This window comes from Polypterus senegalus, chromosome 17 (assembly GCF_016835505.1).
Source record: "Polypterus senegalus isolate Bchr_013 chromosome 17, ASM1683550v1, whole genome shotgun sequence".
Classification (NCBI taxonomy): Eukaryota; Metazoa; Chordata; class Cladistia; order Polypteriformes; family Polypteridae; genus Polypterus; species Polypterus senegalus.
The window spans coordinates 24,737,592-24,754,993 of record NC_053170.1 but is presented as its reverse complement, the minus strand read 5'-3'; the positions used below and the strand labels follow the sequence as shown (position 1 = coordinate 24,754,993).

The following is a 17,402-nucleotide window of genomic DNA, read 5'->3' as shown; positions in this document are numbered from 1 at the left end:
ATAGATATGAAAGGCACTATATAATAGATAGATAGATAGATAGATAGATAGATAGATAGATAGATAGATAGATAGATAGAAAACACTATATCATAGATAGATAGATAGATAGATAGATAGATAGATAGATAGATAGATAGATAGATATGAAGATAGACAATAAGATAGATAGATAGATAGATAGATAGATAGATAGATAGATAGATAGATAGATAGATAGATAGGGCACAATATGACAGACAGACAGACAGATAGATAGATAGATAGATAGATAGATAGATAGATAGATAGATAGATAGATATACACTACCTGATTTATCCCCATTTAGAATTGTTTTGTTATATACTGTATTATTAGCTTACCAAAAATTACACGTTCCATTTCTTCAGGAAAGGGTTCCTTCACAGGATGACCACTGACTGCATGCTTACCTGAAAGATAAATCAGTAAGAGATATCATCAGTAATTATGGCATCATTCTGAAGCCGTTTTTAATAAAAGATGTTAATGCAGTACAAATTATGTCTTGAGCATATTGTAAATTTATTAAAATAGCAAGAATGATCCCTATGCCCCATATTTTAATGACAAAACACAAAAGTATGTGGCAGCCATTGTCACATATGCATCCTAAGACATTACTGGATTAGCCTTCCCAGTTACATCTTTCTATTTATAATTAAAAGATAAGTTTGGTATTTTTCAAGTTGAAGTTTTTTCTTCACAATCGTGGCATGTATTATTTTGGAACATGAAACTGTATTCTAAAGTCAGGTTTATTTTATATATAAATAAAAAACTAACCTGCTCTTGTATTTTATAATGAAGCTTATGGATACCGGGGTCCCAATGTAAAAAAAAAAGCATTAAAACTAATTGAATAAGTACATTTTTAAAGCCAAAAATGCTATTGAGTATCCGGATCTTGAGATTGTACACATTTTGCAAAACAGTGATTCCAGGTTGTTTTAAGAAGGGGAAAAAAAGTTGAAAAGCAAAACATTTATGGGAGAGTAAACCATTTTAAAAGGAGACTTGCTATGCACTTCACTTTGCTGCACATATTCCATACCAGTACCCATTCTGGGCCGGGGCACGGGTTCACCTCGGAAAGTCTTCGCCAAACACTCTTATTGACATTGAAAGTTGACAGCCAAATGTGAATTACTATCCTGTTTCATAGACAATTATTCAGTAATTACTGAAAAAAAATCTTTCAAACAACATGGATACACTGTTTTGCGATATATTTACAATCTCAAGACGTGAATCAATATTCAATATTTTTGGCTTCAAAAATATACTTATTTGGTAAGTTTTAATGCTTCACATTGGGACCTTTGTGTTCATTCTTTGTTGTTTACAAATTCCTAGTAACAGAATTTTCTTGCTGTACTTTTTCACTATGACTTAATATTCTGATTACGTGTTACATTTATTTTTGTTTCTCCCACAATTTCTGACTACAATTTTGACACAAGTCCTGAGCACTTTTTGCTTAACTATATGTTTTTTTGCTTCTAAAACCAGGCTTGAAATTTTTGACTTCTTCTGATTCCGGGTCCTCTCAAAGCTGCTGCCATCTCGCGCAGTCAGTACAGTGCCGATACCTGTGGCACATTAAACATCTATTTCTTGAAGATCTACAAAGGTCACATTAGAGCCTACTAAGTCATGACAATTTTGAGATTAAATATTACATAGAAAGTTAAGTTTTCTGCTATTCTTAAGGGGAAACTGCATTCAGGACTTTTCTGGAAATTTCAAGATCACCACAGCCCTCATGTGAAGTATGTATGTTCAATAAACCTCAAAAGGCACACAAGTCCAGAGCAAAAGAAGTCAAAGCAACCAAATATGCTGGCTTTAATGTTTTTTTTTTCTGACCTGAACTCAAGAGAAGGAGGCAGCAGCTGGAGAGCATCATATCATGAGAGACAACATTATTAAAATGAATTGAATTGGACAACAAAAGAAGGCCAGTACAATACCAAAAGTGGTGGTATATGAAATGACTTCTGAATTAATAAACTGCATAATTTGGGAAAGGGAGAGCAAGAAAAGTTAAATTTGGGACAGCATTTAAACTGAATGACTTCATAATACGAGGCTCAATGAACTGTGAGGCATTCAGAAGTTTGTTTTAATATGCATTAATTTTGTGCACTAATTCATTTCATTTATTTTATTATGCACACTGGTGGGACAGTTGAAGTGACCCTGTTTCATTGCACCCATTACATCACCGGATTCCACAGTATAAATATGGTAGCCGTGCAAGTAGTTAGATAAAAATACAGCATTCCTTTTCAAATAGTGCTAGGTTTGTTACAGTTTTTCGACTTCAGTTTTTTCTGTTTGACTTAATTTTGACTTTTGACTGGGCTGATGCAGTGTCTTTAGCTAAATTTCATTGGAATGCTCTTTTTAATTCCTCTCTGAGTATGTTTCCTTCTGAATGTCGAATTGGTTCTGAGCTTCATATTTTGAGATGCAGAGAGATGCATCTTCTTCACTTGCTGCCTTGTCCAATTTTTTTAACCGCTCTGCACAACATCTGCTCTATGATTAGGACACAGTTGGCTCAGGTTAATACTGTCTCCATGTCTCGTGTTCCGGGTGTACTAGTTGGGATAGAAGCTGTGGCTTTCAAACTGTAACATTTGGCTTACATCGCCTTCGCACTAGTTCATTGGTCCTTCTCTTATTCTCTAGAGAGTTTCTCTGGTCATGTACAAATTGTCTCTCCCTACTCATCTGCATGCCCATTCATCTTTTCATGTTTCTCATCTTAAGTCATTCCATACACATTCTTTCCCCCACCTGCTGCACATTTTCTGACTTTGTTGGTAGCTATCAGGATTTTTGATTTACATACAATTTTAGACTTTAGGAAATGTGGTTCCAGGGCTGAGTATCTTGTGGAGTGGTGTGGCTATGGACCAGGAAGAATGTTCTTGGGTTCTCACTCACAATATCTATGCTCCTAGGCTACCTGCCAAATTCCATGATCAGTTTCCTTTGAAAATGTATTATTATGCCTGTAGCATGCACCTTAGGAGGAGATTTATGTTATGATACATATGAACTTTGTGTATTTTATTTTGTTTTGTTAATCATACGCTGTGATTAATGAGTCACATAATTGTGGTTCATCACACTTATTACGTAACCAGATTTTCTAGTATAAATATGGACATGGTGGATGTATTAAGGGCGGCACGGTGGCGCAGTGGTAGCGCTGCTGCCTCGCAGTTAGGAGACCCGGGTTCGCTTCCGGGTCCTCCCTGCGTGGAGTTTGCATGTTCTCCCCGTGTCTGCGTGGGTTTCCTCCAGGCGCTCCGGTTTCCTCCCACAATCCAAAGACATGCTGGTTAAGTGGATTGGTGATTCTAAATTGGCCCTAGTGTGTGCTTGGTGTGTGGGTGTGTTTGTGTGTGTCCTGCGGTGGGTTGGCACCCTGCCCAGGATTGGTTCCTGCCTTGTGCCCTGTGTTGGCTGGGATTGGCTCCAGCAGACCCCCGTGACCCTGTATTCGGATTCAGCGGGTTAGAAACTGGATGGATGGATGGATGTATTAAACATCTTTCAGTTGGATAAAAATACAGTACTCTTAGCATTAGTTGCTTTCCTTTTTAAGTAGGTCAAGTTCTGCTAGATTCTGATATGTCAGCGAACTTAATCGATTTTAGAAATGACTGAGAGAACAGGAAAGGGTCAAAACTAGGATATTAAAGACACAAGCATCAAAGCCAAAGCGAGAGACAAAAGTCGTCTTTGTCAAAAATACAGGAAAAAATATTACCAGAACAAAAAATACAGTGGTGCCTTGGTTTGCGAGCATAATTTGTTCCGGAAATGTGTTTGTTATCCAAAGCACTAGTATATCAAAGTGAATTTCCCCATAAAAAATAATGGAAACTCAAATGATCCGTTCCACAACCCAAAAATATTCATATGAAAATGATTAATACAAAATGTAAAGTAAAAACACATAAAACAAATTACCGGGCACTTTACCTTTGAAAAGAATTGTGGCTGGTGTGAGGGAGACAAGAGAAAGGAGAGAGAGAAGAGGAGGAGGAGGATTATTGTGTAGGACGACTTTCACTATAACTAACGGAATCACTGCTTGTCTGTTGGCTCACTGGAAGCTTTTTCTTTTTTGGCCACTCTTAAGAAGGAACCTATCCAATGACAGTTGCTTTTGCCTCCTTTTGAGGATTTCGCAGAAATGTGACATTGCATTGTCGTTAAACAGATTCATTGCTCACACACACATGTGGCCACAATACTATAGTAAACAGTATCTACTCATACGGATGTTGACCATATAAGTAAGGCACGCCGACTGAGAACGAGCATGGGAGACGATTACCCACAATCCCATGGAGAGAGAAGAACCGTCGGCTCAGCAGTGATCACGTGACACTCGGCAGGCAAAGCGTATACGTACTACTCGTATTGCAAGACCTCACTCGTTTATCAATTTAAAATTTATTAAAAATTTTTGCTAATCTTGCAAAACACTCATGGACCAAGTTACTTGCAATCCAAGGTTTTACTGTACTAAAACTTTTAGAAAGAGCACTACGATAAAGGGTTTGTACCCACAACTTGGAAATAGAAGTAAATTCCTAGATGAATTTTATCTCGTTGTTCGCAACTCCAATTACACACCCCCTTACCAATGTGTAAAGTGGTCCTGACAACAGGAACAAAGCTTTCCAGACAGTCATATGATATACAAAATGGCGGCTGAAACAGCATGATAAATTAGAGAACCTTTCACGTGGTTGGAATTTTCAAAAAACAAACATCATAATCATAATTAGCAGCCTCAAAAATCCCCTGTTAAAAAAAAATAAAAAATAAGACCAAACCAAAACCCTGATCGGCTTGTTATGTCTTTCCGACTTCTTTTTTTCCCAGTGTTTTGTTTGCTCAATATTTTGATCTTCCAGTTTTGACGCTTTTGTGTGGCACTAGCTACAGTTTTTGTCTCACATTATTATCTCCCAGTCTTTTTCATCACTCACAATAATCCCTGAGACTCTGTCTCACATCAAAGATTGGTGCATCGATCATCCAGCAGCTACAGACAACTGTCCCTTTTGCACCTCTGAAAATTTAGACATCATTGTAAACTTTAGGGCAAGAAAAGAAAACAATAAAATGACCTCTTGTTTAATTTGTATTTTTAAATTCACCAACAAAAAATGTTCAGATTTCCTAGATGTTTTTCTATTGTTGTTCTTTATCATCTTTTCCTTTTAAGACTGCTTTATTTTATTAGAAAATGTTAATTTTTAATAAATGAGATCTTCCCTTCTGAATGGCGAATTGGTTCTGAGCTTCATATTTTGAGATGTAGAGAGATGCGTGTCATTTATCAGAGTTTACCAAATGACGTTTATATTTAGCGATTTAAAATGTTATACTTAGTCATAGATACATACTATTGCTTTCAAAAGTATCAGTATAGTACACAATCATACCCAAGCCTCTTTCAACATCTTTGAGCACACAGCAACATAAAAAAATGCTTACAGAATAGAATAGCTGGATTAGTGGAAGGCATGAGGCAGGAGTCTGGGCTTTCAGGAGGTTTAGTAGCAAACTGCACTGACAGATGTGTTAGTGCTCAGTTTAGACAGGATCTGCGGGATCAGCTGTGCTTTTAAATTAACATATACAGCCCCTTCAACCAAAACCCTGGCCATCAGGTAAATGAAAAAAACACAAGTAGTAGGAGGATTAGGAAGGCTCTGCTTGTCCTCACTAAGCAGGATCAAAGCAAGTCCCATATTCAGATGACAATGAGGAGATTAAACTACTTTAACCCAATTGGGCTGCTCTCCACCCGTAACAACTGATTTGTTCTCTGTTTTCTACTACCAAGTATATCAAACAAAAGTATGGGAGTACAATATAAATATATCAACAAAAGCAAACTAGGCCTGCATACTGTAAAGTTAGAATTACAGATGAATTTTTCAAATATTTTTATATAGAAGTTCATTGAAGATGGCTTCAACCCAGCCTCCATTTTGAAGCCTGTCTCCAGCCCGGTGTCCTTCATGTGTGTCAGAGGACCTCCTCACAGGCTCAGTTGAGGTATGTAATAACCCGCCAGGAAGAGAGGAGGTGCTATTACTAAGACTGGAATCTCCTTCTTTCCCCACAGTGCAGAGAAGCCGCCCAGTGAGGGCAAATGACCCTGACCCTTCCAGTTCAGCCTCCATAAAAATCCAAGCCTTCCAGAAGGAGGTGTTATTGGCATGAGCAACCCGCTGGATGGAGCGCTGCTACCTCAGTGACCTTGGCTAATCAGCACCGAAAGCCTCACTTCATTCATTGGAAACCTGTATAATGGGAAGAATATACGTCAAAGAGCGTTACCTTTTGTTATGCTTTTTGTGTCTTCAGACAATACATGGGACGATCAGGTTGGTGCACTAAATTTTCTTACTGGATAAATGGGGAGAGTTTATGTCAGGAAAGGCACCCAGTTGCATAAATCACGCTTAAACCACTATTGGAGAAGTCTAGTGAAAACAATAGCAACCCCATATAAGTATGGGAATAACTACAGACGAAAAAGACAAAGAAGAAGATGAAGAAGAATTTAGGATGCTTTGATAATGAAGCAGACACGGCTGCAGTGCAGACCTGGATTACACTATACCACTTACTTGTGTTACATATTGTGACATAAAGAAGCCTTTAAGAAGACCCTCAGCACTCAAACTAAAACAAAACGCCAAAACAAAGGACAAAACAAAGCAGAAATAAGTGAACAAAGCAGCCAATCAGCACAATCACTGTGTCTGTGTACAAGGCTATTCGCCAGTCTTTCAGGTGAGATGACTCGCTCGCATACTTATTACATTTGTACCAAGTGCTACCTATCTGGTTTCCTCTGTTCTGGGTTCTTCCTCCCATCAAATGATTCTTTGCCCCAAATTTCTCCACAAATTCCAGATTCGGTGTTAAAATGGAATGGCTTCACACATCCTTACTCACTCTTCACAGGACATTTCCAGCTAAGTCTTGGGACCACTAGAAGAATACCAGGTTAGAACAACTCCTAGCAGGTCCTAGTGCATCGATGCCCATGATTTTTCTGTTGTCCTTAACATGGTGGGTCTCAGACAGCATTTCAGGTGGCCATTCTCCTTGAATGGACAGCAGGATACCTCCTCTCAATGTATATTGCATTTTTTCTACTAATATAAAAGTTCAATACAAACTACAACGAGAAAAGAAATGCAAAACACTTTCCTACATTTTTTTGCACACCATCTGGGCATTTGAGAAGAATGTGCAGTGTATGTCCATAAGACACATTAGTGAAATATAGTCATCAGAAAAAGAAAATACACCATCTTTCGATTAAGCAATTTTTATTAATAAGGGTCTAAATCACAAATGAGTTGTCATCACTCACTTCTATAAAAAAGATATCTAACCTCAGGCAACAAATGAAACTTAAAAGATTTCAATATGTTGATATTTGTTTCCAAAAAATTAGAAACCATCTGGGGAAAAAATAAGTACAACCTTCCAACTTCTACAATAATTAACAGAATATTAATCAGCCAGGAGTTATTCATTAAGTAGCCAAAATGAGTTAACTACAAAGGTGTATGACTACATCTATAAAGGCTAAAGGCAGTTTGGTTTTCTGGAGCACTCAGGATTGTATTTAAATCATACATTGAAGAAAGAACATCAGCCATGATTCTGAAAGAATGCTTCTCATTAATGTGGAAATGATTATAAGGCCATTTCCTAACAATTCTGAATCCACCATTTAACAGTGAGAAGGAATGTTTGTAAATGGAAAGTTTTCAAGACAGTTTCCAGGTTCCCCAGGAGTGGACATCCAGGCAATTTCAGCCCAAGGTCAGACAGTTTAATGCTCAGAGAAACCATGAAAAACCCAAGAACTACATCATGTGACTTACAGACCTTGATAACCAAGTTAAAGGTTCATGTTCATGACTAGAAAAAGAGTGAACAAGTATGGCTTTCAAGGAAAGGTGGCCAAGGCAAAAGCCCTTTCTCTCCAAAAAGAATACTGGCAGCACAGCTTTGGTTTGCCAAACTACTACTGATGAAACAACAAAAATTCAGGAATAATATCCTTTGCACTGATGAGACCAAGGTGGAGATGTTTGGTCATCATGCACAGAGCCATGCTCGGTGAACACCAAACACAGTGGATCACCACAAGGACCTCACACCAAACTGTCAAGCACAGAGGTGGAGGGGTAATGATTGGGGAATTTTGTTCAGCAATAGGACAAGAGAAACATACAAGACAACCATGAACTCGACTTTACACCAAAATATTCCTGAGATGAATGTGAGGCCATCTGTTCAACTGCTTAAGCCGAGACGAAACTGGATGCTGCAAACGAGAAACTGATCACAAGCACACTAGAAAATCAACATCCAAATGGCTAAAGAAAAAAAAAAAAGAATAAAATCAAGGTGTTGGAATGGACAAGTCAAAGTCCTGGCCTCAATCTTAAGAGAGCTGTGCATAAATGGGTGGATTCAAACATCAATAAAATGAAGCAATGATGTAAAGGACCGTCAAACAAAATTTCTTCAAAATGGTGTAAGAGGCCGAGACATTTCCTACAGAAAACATTTACTTCAAGTTATTGCTGCTAATGTTGATTCTACATGTTACTAAATAATAGGGTGCACTTATTTTTTCCTACATGGTTTCTGAATACTTATCAAAATACTTACAATAGTTTCTGAATACTATTTACCAAAATTTCTTCAAAATGATGTAAGAGGACCGAGAAAAGTCCTACAGAAAACGTTTACTTCAAGTTATTGCTGCTAAAGTTGGTTCTACATGTTACTAAATAATAGAATACACTTATTTTGTCCTACATGGTTTCGGAATACTTAACAAAATACTTACTTACCATGGTTTCTGAATACTACTTACCAAAATTTCTTCAAAATGGTGTAAGAGACTGAGACAATTCCTACAGAAAACGTTTACTTCAAGTTATTGCTGCTAAAGTTGATTCTACATGTTACTAAATAATAGGGTGCAATTATTTTTTCCTACATGGTTTCCAAATACTTACTTACTTTTGGAAAAAATAACAACATACTGTAATAGTTATGTTTTGTATGCCACCTAAGGTTTGATTTCAGTTTATAAAAGTTGGTGATGACAACTCAATTGGGATTTAGACCCTGATTAATAAAATCCCAGAACTGAGGGAAGTTGTACTTTCTTTTTCTCATGATTATATATAGCTATGGAATAAATGGTAGGAATTTCTTTAGTTTGAACAGCACACACACACACACACACACCTCCATACACACATACACCCACACCCACATACACACACACCTCCACACATGAGTTACTGAAGGACTGAATCTGTGTAAATCTGGGAAAAGAAGGGTTATTCTTATGCTGAAAAAAGAGAACAGAAGTTTAAACACACAGCTTAATGCATCCTGTAACTTTTTTCCTTTAGGTTACTAAGTGTTACAGTGTATCTCATACCCTACAAGACCATATGAGTGTCATACAGGTCGGTCTGGTACCCCCACCCAGATGGGAAATTGTTCCTTTCCTGGAATGGAGGCCATAAGGAAAGCACAGACTTGGACTAGGGTCTCAATCCAAATGGAGAGTGGTTTCCTGTCAGGGAGGGAGGCCATAAAAGAAGGAAAGGGACTGAATGGATTTCCCATCTTTCCCACAGGTGAGGTTTTCCCAGTACATACATAAGGGATCTCCATTAAAAATACCCTCTGGGCATTCTTGGAGTTGTAGTCCTAGGTTGTGCCAGTGGTAGCTGCAGGGAGTGTTACAATCTTTTGAGGGGCTTCTGCATGGTCCAGAAATACTTCCAATATGCAACACTGTGGCACAAAAAGTATTGCCGGGTCCGGCATAACAGAAGCGATTTCTCCTGCATTGGTAGTCAGAGTCGGAAGGAAGTGGATTAAACTACGTAGGAGGTGTGGATGGAGGAAAGGAAGGCTATAATTGTATTACATTACTTTGGAACAGGATTTGGATGTCTGTGGATGTATCTTGAGGTCGAAGCAAGGACTGTGCTGTCTAGTTGTGTCTTGGGTTTGGGATGTTGCCACAACCCCTTATGGTCGCAGCACATATAACCAGCTGAAATTATTATTATTATTATTATTATTATTATTATTATTATTATTATTATTTTTATTATACTACATTGTAGAGTATTTTTTATTTACACAGTAAAGAGCAATTTACCTTTTCCCTGGAGTGGAATACTGACGTGTATCTTGCTCAACAGAAAAAAATAAAAGATTACTTTTCAGTAAGGCTCAGCAGCACAGTCCAGGGATTATTCCTGCCATGTACCCAGTGCTTGCTGGGGTAGGTAGGCTCCAGCTTCCCCACGATCCTATTCTACATAAGCAGGTTTGGAAAATGGATGGATGACAGAAATTGAGTAAGATTTACAATACGTGTAGATTTTCCTTACTCTCATCCTATGTTTTAAAATATGCAATAGCGTTTGGTCACTCCAAGTCCAATAATATATGGATATATATTGAAACCCTTTAACTGATCTCACAGTAAACGCATACACACTCCTCACACTTGCACAACCAGGCTGTTCTCCGAGTCCACAATTAATTAAGCATGCAAGTTTTACATTTATCTTTATCTATACTGTATCTCCAAGTATCCAAAAAAAAATACCATGAAACACACAGGTGAAAATGCATACTCCATACTGAAATTGACAGAGCCACCATACCCTACTGGAAAAATTTTAAGGCCTCTAAATAATTGTTTAATAATTCTAAGCTAAAGACAACTTGATTTGACAGGCTCAGCAGATTTAGCAAAAACGACTTTAAAAATGTAACGGTAATACAACATTTGACAGACAGACACGTAAGATGGTTCTTGTTTGCCCCACCAATATGTTGCTTTGCTTTGATTGACTGGACTTTGCTCACAGTATCTGCAAAACTGAAATGTTTTCCTTTGATACCAGTATCTGAAACACACTGTTTAAAGAGACTGCCAAGCAATAACTTTGAAGCGACACAGATGGCAGCGAGAATGCCGCAGAGGAACGTGGTACAAGTATCTAACTTGAAGCTTTTCCAAATTATGAGCAGGAGGAAGTTGCTCAATGTGACTTGTGAAGCACTTACAAAGCCAAGTGAGGAATAAAAAAGTGACAGAAGTGCACAGGTCATTTACCGAAAGAAGGGTTAAAAACCAAATGCCACAGTTAAAACCGTTCTTATTCAAATAATATACAATATCTTAATTGGCACCTAATAGCTAATAAGCAGAATTAAGGCATTTTATAGTACAACATTAAATAATATCTAAAAAAATGACAGAAATAACTGGATGACATATGAAAAAAGTAAGAAATTACATTTTCATTCCATAAATATTTTTTGAGGGCACTCCAGTTGGAAACATTAGGAAAATGTATAATTCAGTCTTATCTGAAATAGACCTCAGACACAATAATGCCTAAACACAATTTCAACTCATAGAGTTTTACTGAGCTCCAACACCTTCTTTACAATAATGACAACAAAAAATAAAGCTTCAAGCACAATTCTCCTTCCTCCTTCAAGAGTGTAGCGCACTGCCTCACGACACTGACTCCCTGAGCTATGACAGGAACTGCCTTTTAAGTAATCCCTGGAAGTACTTCCAGTGTCCCAAAGGCTTGGCCAAGGAGCACTTCTGGGAAAGGCGAGAGCCTGGAAATAGGGCTTGTTAGTCCTTGCAGCACCCAGTGGTGGCATCCACGGAACTCAACAGGGCCAAGCCAAAGAACTATAGTTCCCATGATGCCCTGTAGGAATCTGGGGTGCTGCCATCTAGTGTTCAGACAATGCCCTGCTGCCCCTCACGATAGACAGACAGACAGACAGACAGACAGACAGACAGACAGACAGACAGATAGATAGATAGATAGATAGATAGATAGATAGATAGATAGATAGATAGATAGATAGATAGATAGAGCTCACCCAAATCATCATTCATGCAAGTAGTTTTAGAAGTCATAGAATTTGTTCAATGGTGATCACTTGATTGTAGTCAAGGGGTTTCAACTGACTATAGTCTAAAGCACCTTATCTGCAAAGTCCAACTTGTGATCAGTCAGTATGTTTGCCTAACCGTCACAATGAAGACAAAGGGTTATTTAAAGGAACTCTGTGAAAAGGTGATTGAAAAGCACAAGTCAGATGATGGAGACACAAAAAACTTCCCAGTAACTGAATATCCTTAGAGTCAACTTAAATCAATCATTAAGAAATTGAAAGTCTAAGGCACAGCCCCTCCACAAAAACTGAATGACTAAGTAAAAAAAAAGATGAGTGAAGGGAGGCCCCAAAGACACCTCTGAGAATTCTACATGAGTTACAGGCTACAGTGGCTGAGTTGGAGGGACTGTGCAGATATTAACTGTCGTCCAGGTGCGTCACCAGTTGCATCTTTAGGGGATTGTGGTAAAGAGGGAAAATACACAAGATATTTCTGCTAGATTTTGTGAGAAGGCAAATGACTGACTCCAGAGTCAGCTAGAAGGATCTATGCTCTGATGAGACCAATACTGAGTTTTCTGGTGAAGAAGGGGCCTGAGTTGCCTCGAAAGCTTGCATATTGTAATCTTTTTAGTTAGCCAATAAAAGGTGTCATTTTGCTTGGCTTTTCTCTACATTCATAATGGCTAACACGGTACAACACCCTAGTACTACTGGCCATGAAACTAAATGCAATGCTTGGACTGAGTCAAACACTGACATCATCATGGTGGTGGCAGCATCATGTTGTGGGGATGCTGCTCTGCAGAAGATCCTGAAAGGCTTGTGAGGGTAAAAACAATGCAGCAAAACACAGGGAAATACTTGAGGAAAACCTGATGCAATCTGTAAGAAACTTGTGTGATAGGAGAAAATTTGTTTCGAGCAAGATAAGAACCCCAAACATAAAGCAACAGAAACACAGGAATGGCTTAAACGCAACAATATCCATGCCTTGAAGTGGCAGAGTCAGAGTCCAGATCTCATACCAACTGAGAATGTGTGGCTTGACTTGAAAGGCTATTCAGAGCTAGAGAGGTTTTGCAAAGAAGAATGCAGACAAATGACAACATCTAAAGGAGTAAAGTTGAAGGAGCGAGACCTGAGCAAGCAGACTCCAGGCTGTCATGGCTGCCAAAGGTGCATCTACTAGATACTAACTCGAATACGTATGCAATCAAATGTTTTGTGTTTTATGTTTCTGATTAATTTAGAACAATATGAAGAGGTCTGTTTTCACTTGCTGGCACTGCATGTAAATAGTAGTAAGGACAATAGCATTTGTTATCAGGTAGTTCATACGGCACATTCAGAATTGAGAGACCAATGCATGCACAATACTGGGAGAATATAACATGAGAAAAACAAAACAAAAATCACAAACTACATCAGTATTTTATTTTCTGATTGTTATCCTTTCATCAATAGAGTTTCATTTTCTTACACAAGTTATACAACCTGGATCCATTCTGCATTTAAAATAATCATCATTAATGTTTGACTCATGATATCCTGCTATTAACAAAGTGTATTAAGAAAGAAAATGTCAATATTAAACTGGAGTTTTATAATGGATGACTAAATGCTAACAAACAAAATCTACAGTGTTTTAAGGTTACATGTTTAATTCACCACAAACAAATGTTACTTTTAAGTAGTGTGAACATTTTTAGGTAATAAAAACAGTTTTTTTGTTGTTTCAAGTTCACCTTTAACAGTAGTAGGCTCTTGACTTCTTTTTCGCTCTAATTAAATTGCCAGTTACGACTAGCAATTCAGGAGCAGCTGAACCCAAAAGGAGATTGTCAACTGTTCAGTTAATTCAAAATTTTAAAATGTGAATACTACTCAATAGTAAGTCATTTATGTGAAAGTGAAATAAATTAAAAGAAATAATACTTACAGTAAAAATTATAGAGCAACTTGTGTTTTTTTTTTAATTAATTGCATATTTTGTAGTGAAGAGAAAAAATGGTACTGTTTAGCATAATACAATTTTGTAGATTACCTTTATTTGTAAAATTGTCTTTATACTTTAATTACATTTTTAATAACGTTGAAGCTAGTCCACTTATCAGATAAGACGTTTGCACGCAGGTAGACCCTAGCTGCTGAAATTCCAAAGCTGGAACTGACTGGGCCAGCTGGCCTGAGGTAATAAAGGTGGCCGAGATGAAAGGACATGAACAGGTCAGCAGCTGGACTGGATTGGGGGCTGAGTCACTGGGAAGTACACACCCACTGGTGTAAGAGGTGTGTCAAGAATCATTAGAAATGGAAAAATCACAAGCCTGAAGAGTCAATGGTCTGCCTGTCAGCTGCTCCATATATGCAGAAGGCTATTCCATTCAAGGGATGGACTATGTTGGACGAGAGACCAATCAACATAACAAAGGAAACAAAAGAAACAAAAGAATAGTAATGTCCTGTGCACTAGCCAGTCCATCTATTCAATACATCTCAGGCAAAGCAGAAGACACTTGGTCTTCTTACTCTCCTGATCTTGAACCTATCTATTTCTGAAAATTAAAGAATTTCTGAAGTTTGCAAGTTCACCTTCCATGAGGTGAAGAGGGTGTGGAGGAAAATAAGTCACAATATTTTAATTTAACAAAAAGAGGTCTTTAATTGCATTAATGCTTATCTAGAATTTTAACATTAAAGTTCTGAATACCAGTTAAAGCCGTCACCAAATGAAAGGACATGAACAGGTCAGCAGCTGGACTGGCATGGGGGCTGAGTCTGCCTGAGCTGAGTCACTGGGAAGTACACACCTGCGTGTGTAAGAGGTGTGTCAAGAATCATTACAAATGGATAAAATCGAGGCCTGAAGAGTTAAAGGACAGCTGCTCCATAAATGTAGAAGGCCACTCCATCCAAGGGGTGGACTACGTTGGACCAGAGACCAATTAACATACTAAGACTGAGAGTCACCTGGTGGTCTAAGTAAGATGACCTGAATATTATCCAGGTTGTATTAATAATTTGCCAAAGGCCATGTTTGTACTTTGCTTATATTTTGTGCATATCATCTATAAAAACCCTAATAAATGTGTAACTTTCTCCAGCCTCTTCTGGCACTTAATCTAATTCCCTAGGGTTATCGATGTAAAGAAAGGGGAACATATTAACTATAGTAGCAGTCAATTGTGACATTGACCAGGACTATAGATGGGATTGGCACTATTCTGTTAAGGTCCACATAATGAAGAGTCTAAGAGGAAAGATAGGGTCACCCTACACCCCTACTATGACAAAGCACATTCCAAACCATAATAATACAAATGTAGCAAATTATAATCCTTAATAATTATGTTATTGTACAGTAGTTAAGAACTCCCAGCTCTGTATGTGCTCCTTGAAATGTCAAATTTGGATTTTCTGTAGTTTATTTCAGTAAGGTGCATACAAAAGTTATATAACTTGTATCTCCGCACTAACATCCATAAATACAAAACCCCAAGACATTACTCTTACGATACAATAACTTTGGATCCCAGCAACGGCTGCAGACCAAAAAGCTAATCATTTTCTAAATTTAATCGCTCACCAACTTGTTGAACACACAATGGTGACAAAAACAGCAAATCTAGCCAACAATAGAAGCATATTCTTTTAGTGTACCTCAGCTATACCATGCATCAACCTTCATTTAAACAAATCTAATTATATTACACTTTATTTACTACATAAGCAGAAATATTTGTGCAAAAAGACTAGTAGACTTCAAAGAATTGGGATAAAATTCAGTTTTCCAGGTAAAATCTGGAAAGAGAGGAATGGGAGAACGGATGTGTAAGACGGCATCAGGAGAATTATAAAACAAGAGTTGAATAAATCAGGCTATAGGGCTGTAGGTTACAAAGTTATAAAAATAGTTTTCTTTATAAATGCTAAATAGTTACATAAAATCTTTTGATTCCAGCTTTAGCTACAGGGAAAGACCACTACAATTCATTTTGTTCTTATTTGAATGCCTTCGATGTATTGAGAACAATCACTTCACTTAAAAAAAGAAAGAAAAAAAAAAACTGGATGTAATGGAAGCATAAATCTGCATAAATGCCAAGCTGCATTACAAACCAGCCGCTTTAGTCGTGCCTATGTGATAACTTGATAGGAATTAGAAGTAGTATTCAATTCTAAGATGGTGCTGCCATATTTCAGAAAGATCTGTACACATATACACAAAGGTCAAAATAAATTGAACTTGGCATGCCACACAGAAAAGAAACAAATTGTGATAGCCTGAATTGTCAAAGAACTTTGGCAGACATGTCAAGACTTATTTAATACACATCAATTAAGATATCTGCCACAAATAACATCACTTTGGAAGTCACTGTCATAGTGTGCTGTCCTATGATGGAGATGCGCACAGGAGGAAAAGACTCAAAAGAACCGCAATGTCCTGTGCACTAGCCAGTCCATCTAATCAATAAATATCAGGCAAAGCAGAAGATACCTTGTCTTCTGTAGTCTTCTTACTCTCCTCATCTTCAACATATCTATTCCTGAAAATTAAAGAATTTCTGAAGTTTGCAAGTTCACCTTTCATGAGGTGAAGAGAGTGCGGAGGAAAATAAGTCGCAATGTTTTCATTTAACAAAAAGAGGTCTTTAATTGCATTAATGCTTATCTAGAAGTTTAACACTAAAGTTCGGAATACCATTTAAAGCAGCCTCCAGTTTTTTGTACAGCTTGGAATCCCAAACCCCCAACACACTCCCACTTTTGCCATTCCATCAATCAATGTCAACTTGCTTACTTCATACCAACAGGAGTTAAGTCATGTCTGGTGACCCTTAGTTAGCAAACATTTATCAGTTTAATTGCTTACAGAGATCATTAATTGTCTTATCAGTAACTGTCTGACCCTTGTAACACCAAATTACTTCTTACCTATAAAGATACATTGGTTACAACTTCAACTCATTCCTTAATTTTAAACAACAACATATATTTTCAAAGTGATAAGATTTAAAGTTAAAAGAGCAGAATACAAACCGTGAATAGACAAATACAATCCATCCATCCATCCATTATCCAACCCACTATATCCTAACACAGGGTCACGGGGGTCTGCTGGAGCCAATCCCAACCAACACAGGGTGCAAGGCAGGAAACAAACCCCAGGCAGGGCACCAGCCCACCGCAGGGCACACGTACACACACACACACACCAAGCACACACTAGGGACAATTTAGGATCACCAATGCACCTAACCTGCATGTCTTTGGACTGTGGGAGGAAACCAGAATACCCGGAGTAAACCCATGCAGACACGGGGAG

General features: G+C 37.8%; 1 protein-coding gene across 3 annotated transcripts in view; it reads right to left on the bottom strand.

Annotated features, from left to right (window-relative positions):
• The window catches only part of LOC120517079 (peptide methionine sulfoxide reductase MsrA-like), a 178,140-nt gene that overhangs the window by 90,185 nt on the left and 70,553 nt on the right, over positions 1 to 17,402 (bottom strand). For all 3 annotated transcript variants that reach the window (XM_039739166.1, XM_039739168.1, XM_039739167.1), the window contains exon 2: positions 364 to 432. In XM_039739166.1, the coding sequence (XP_039595100.1) occupies positions 364 to 432 (69 nt within the window). The remainder of the gene's footprint in view (positions 1 to 363; positions 433 to 17,402) is intronic.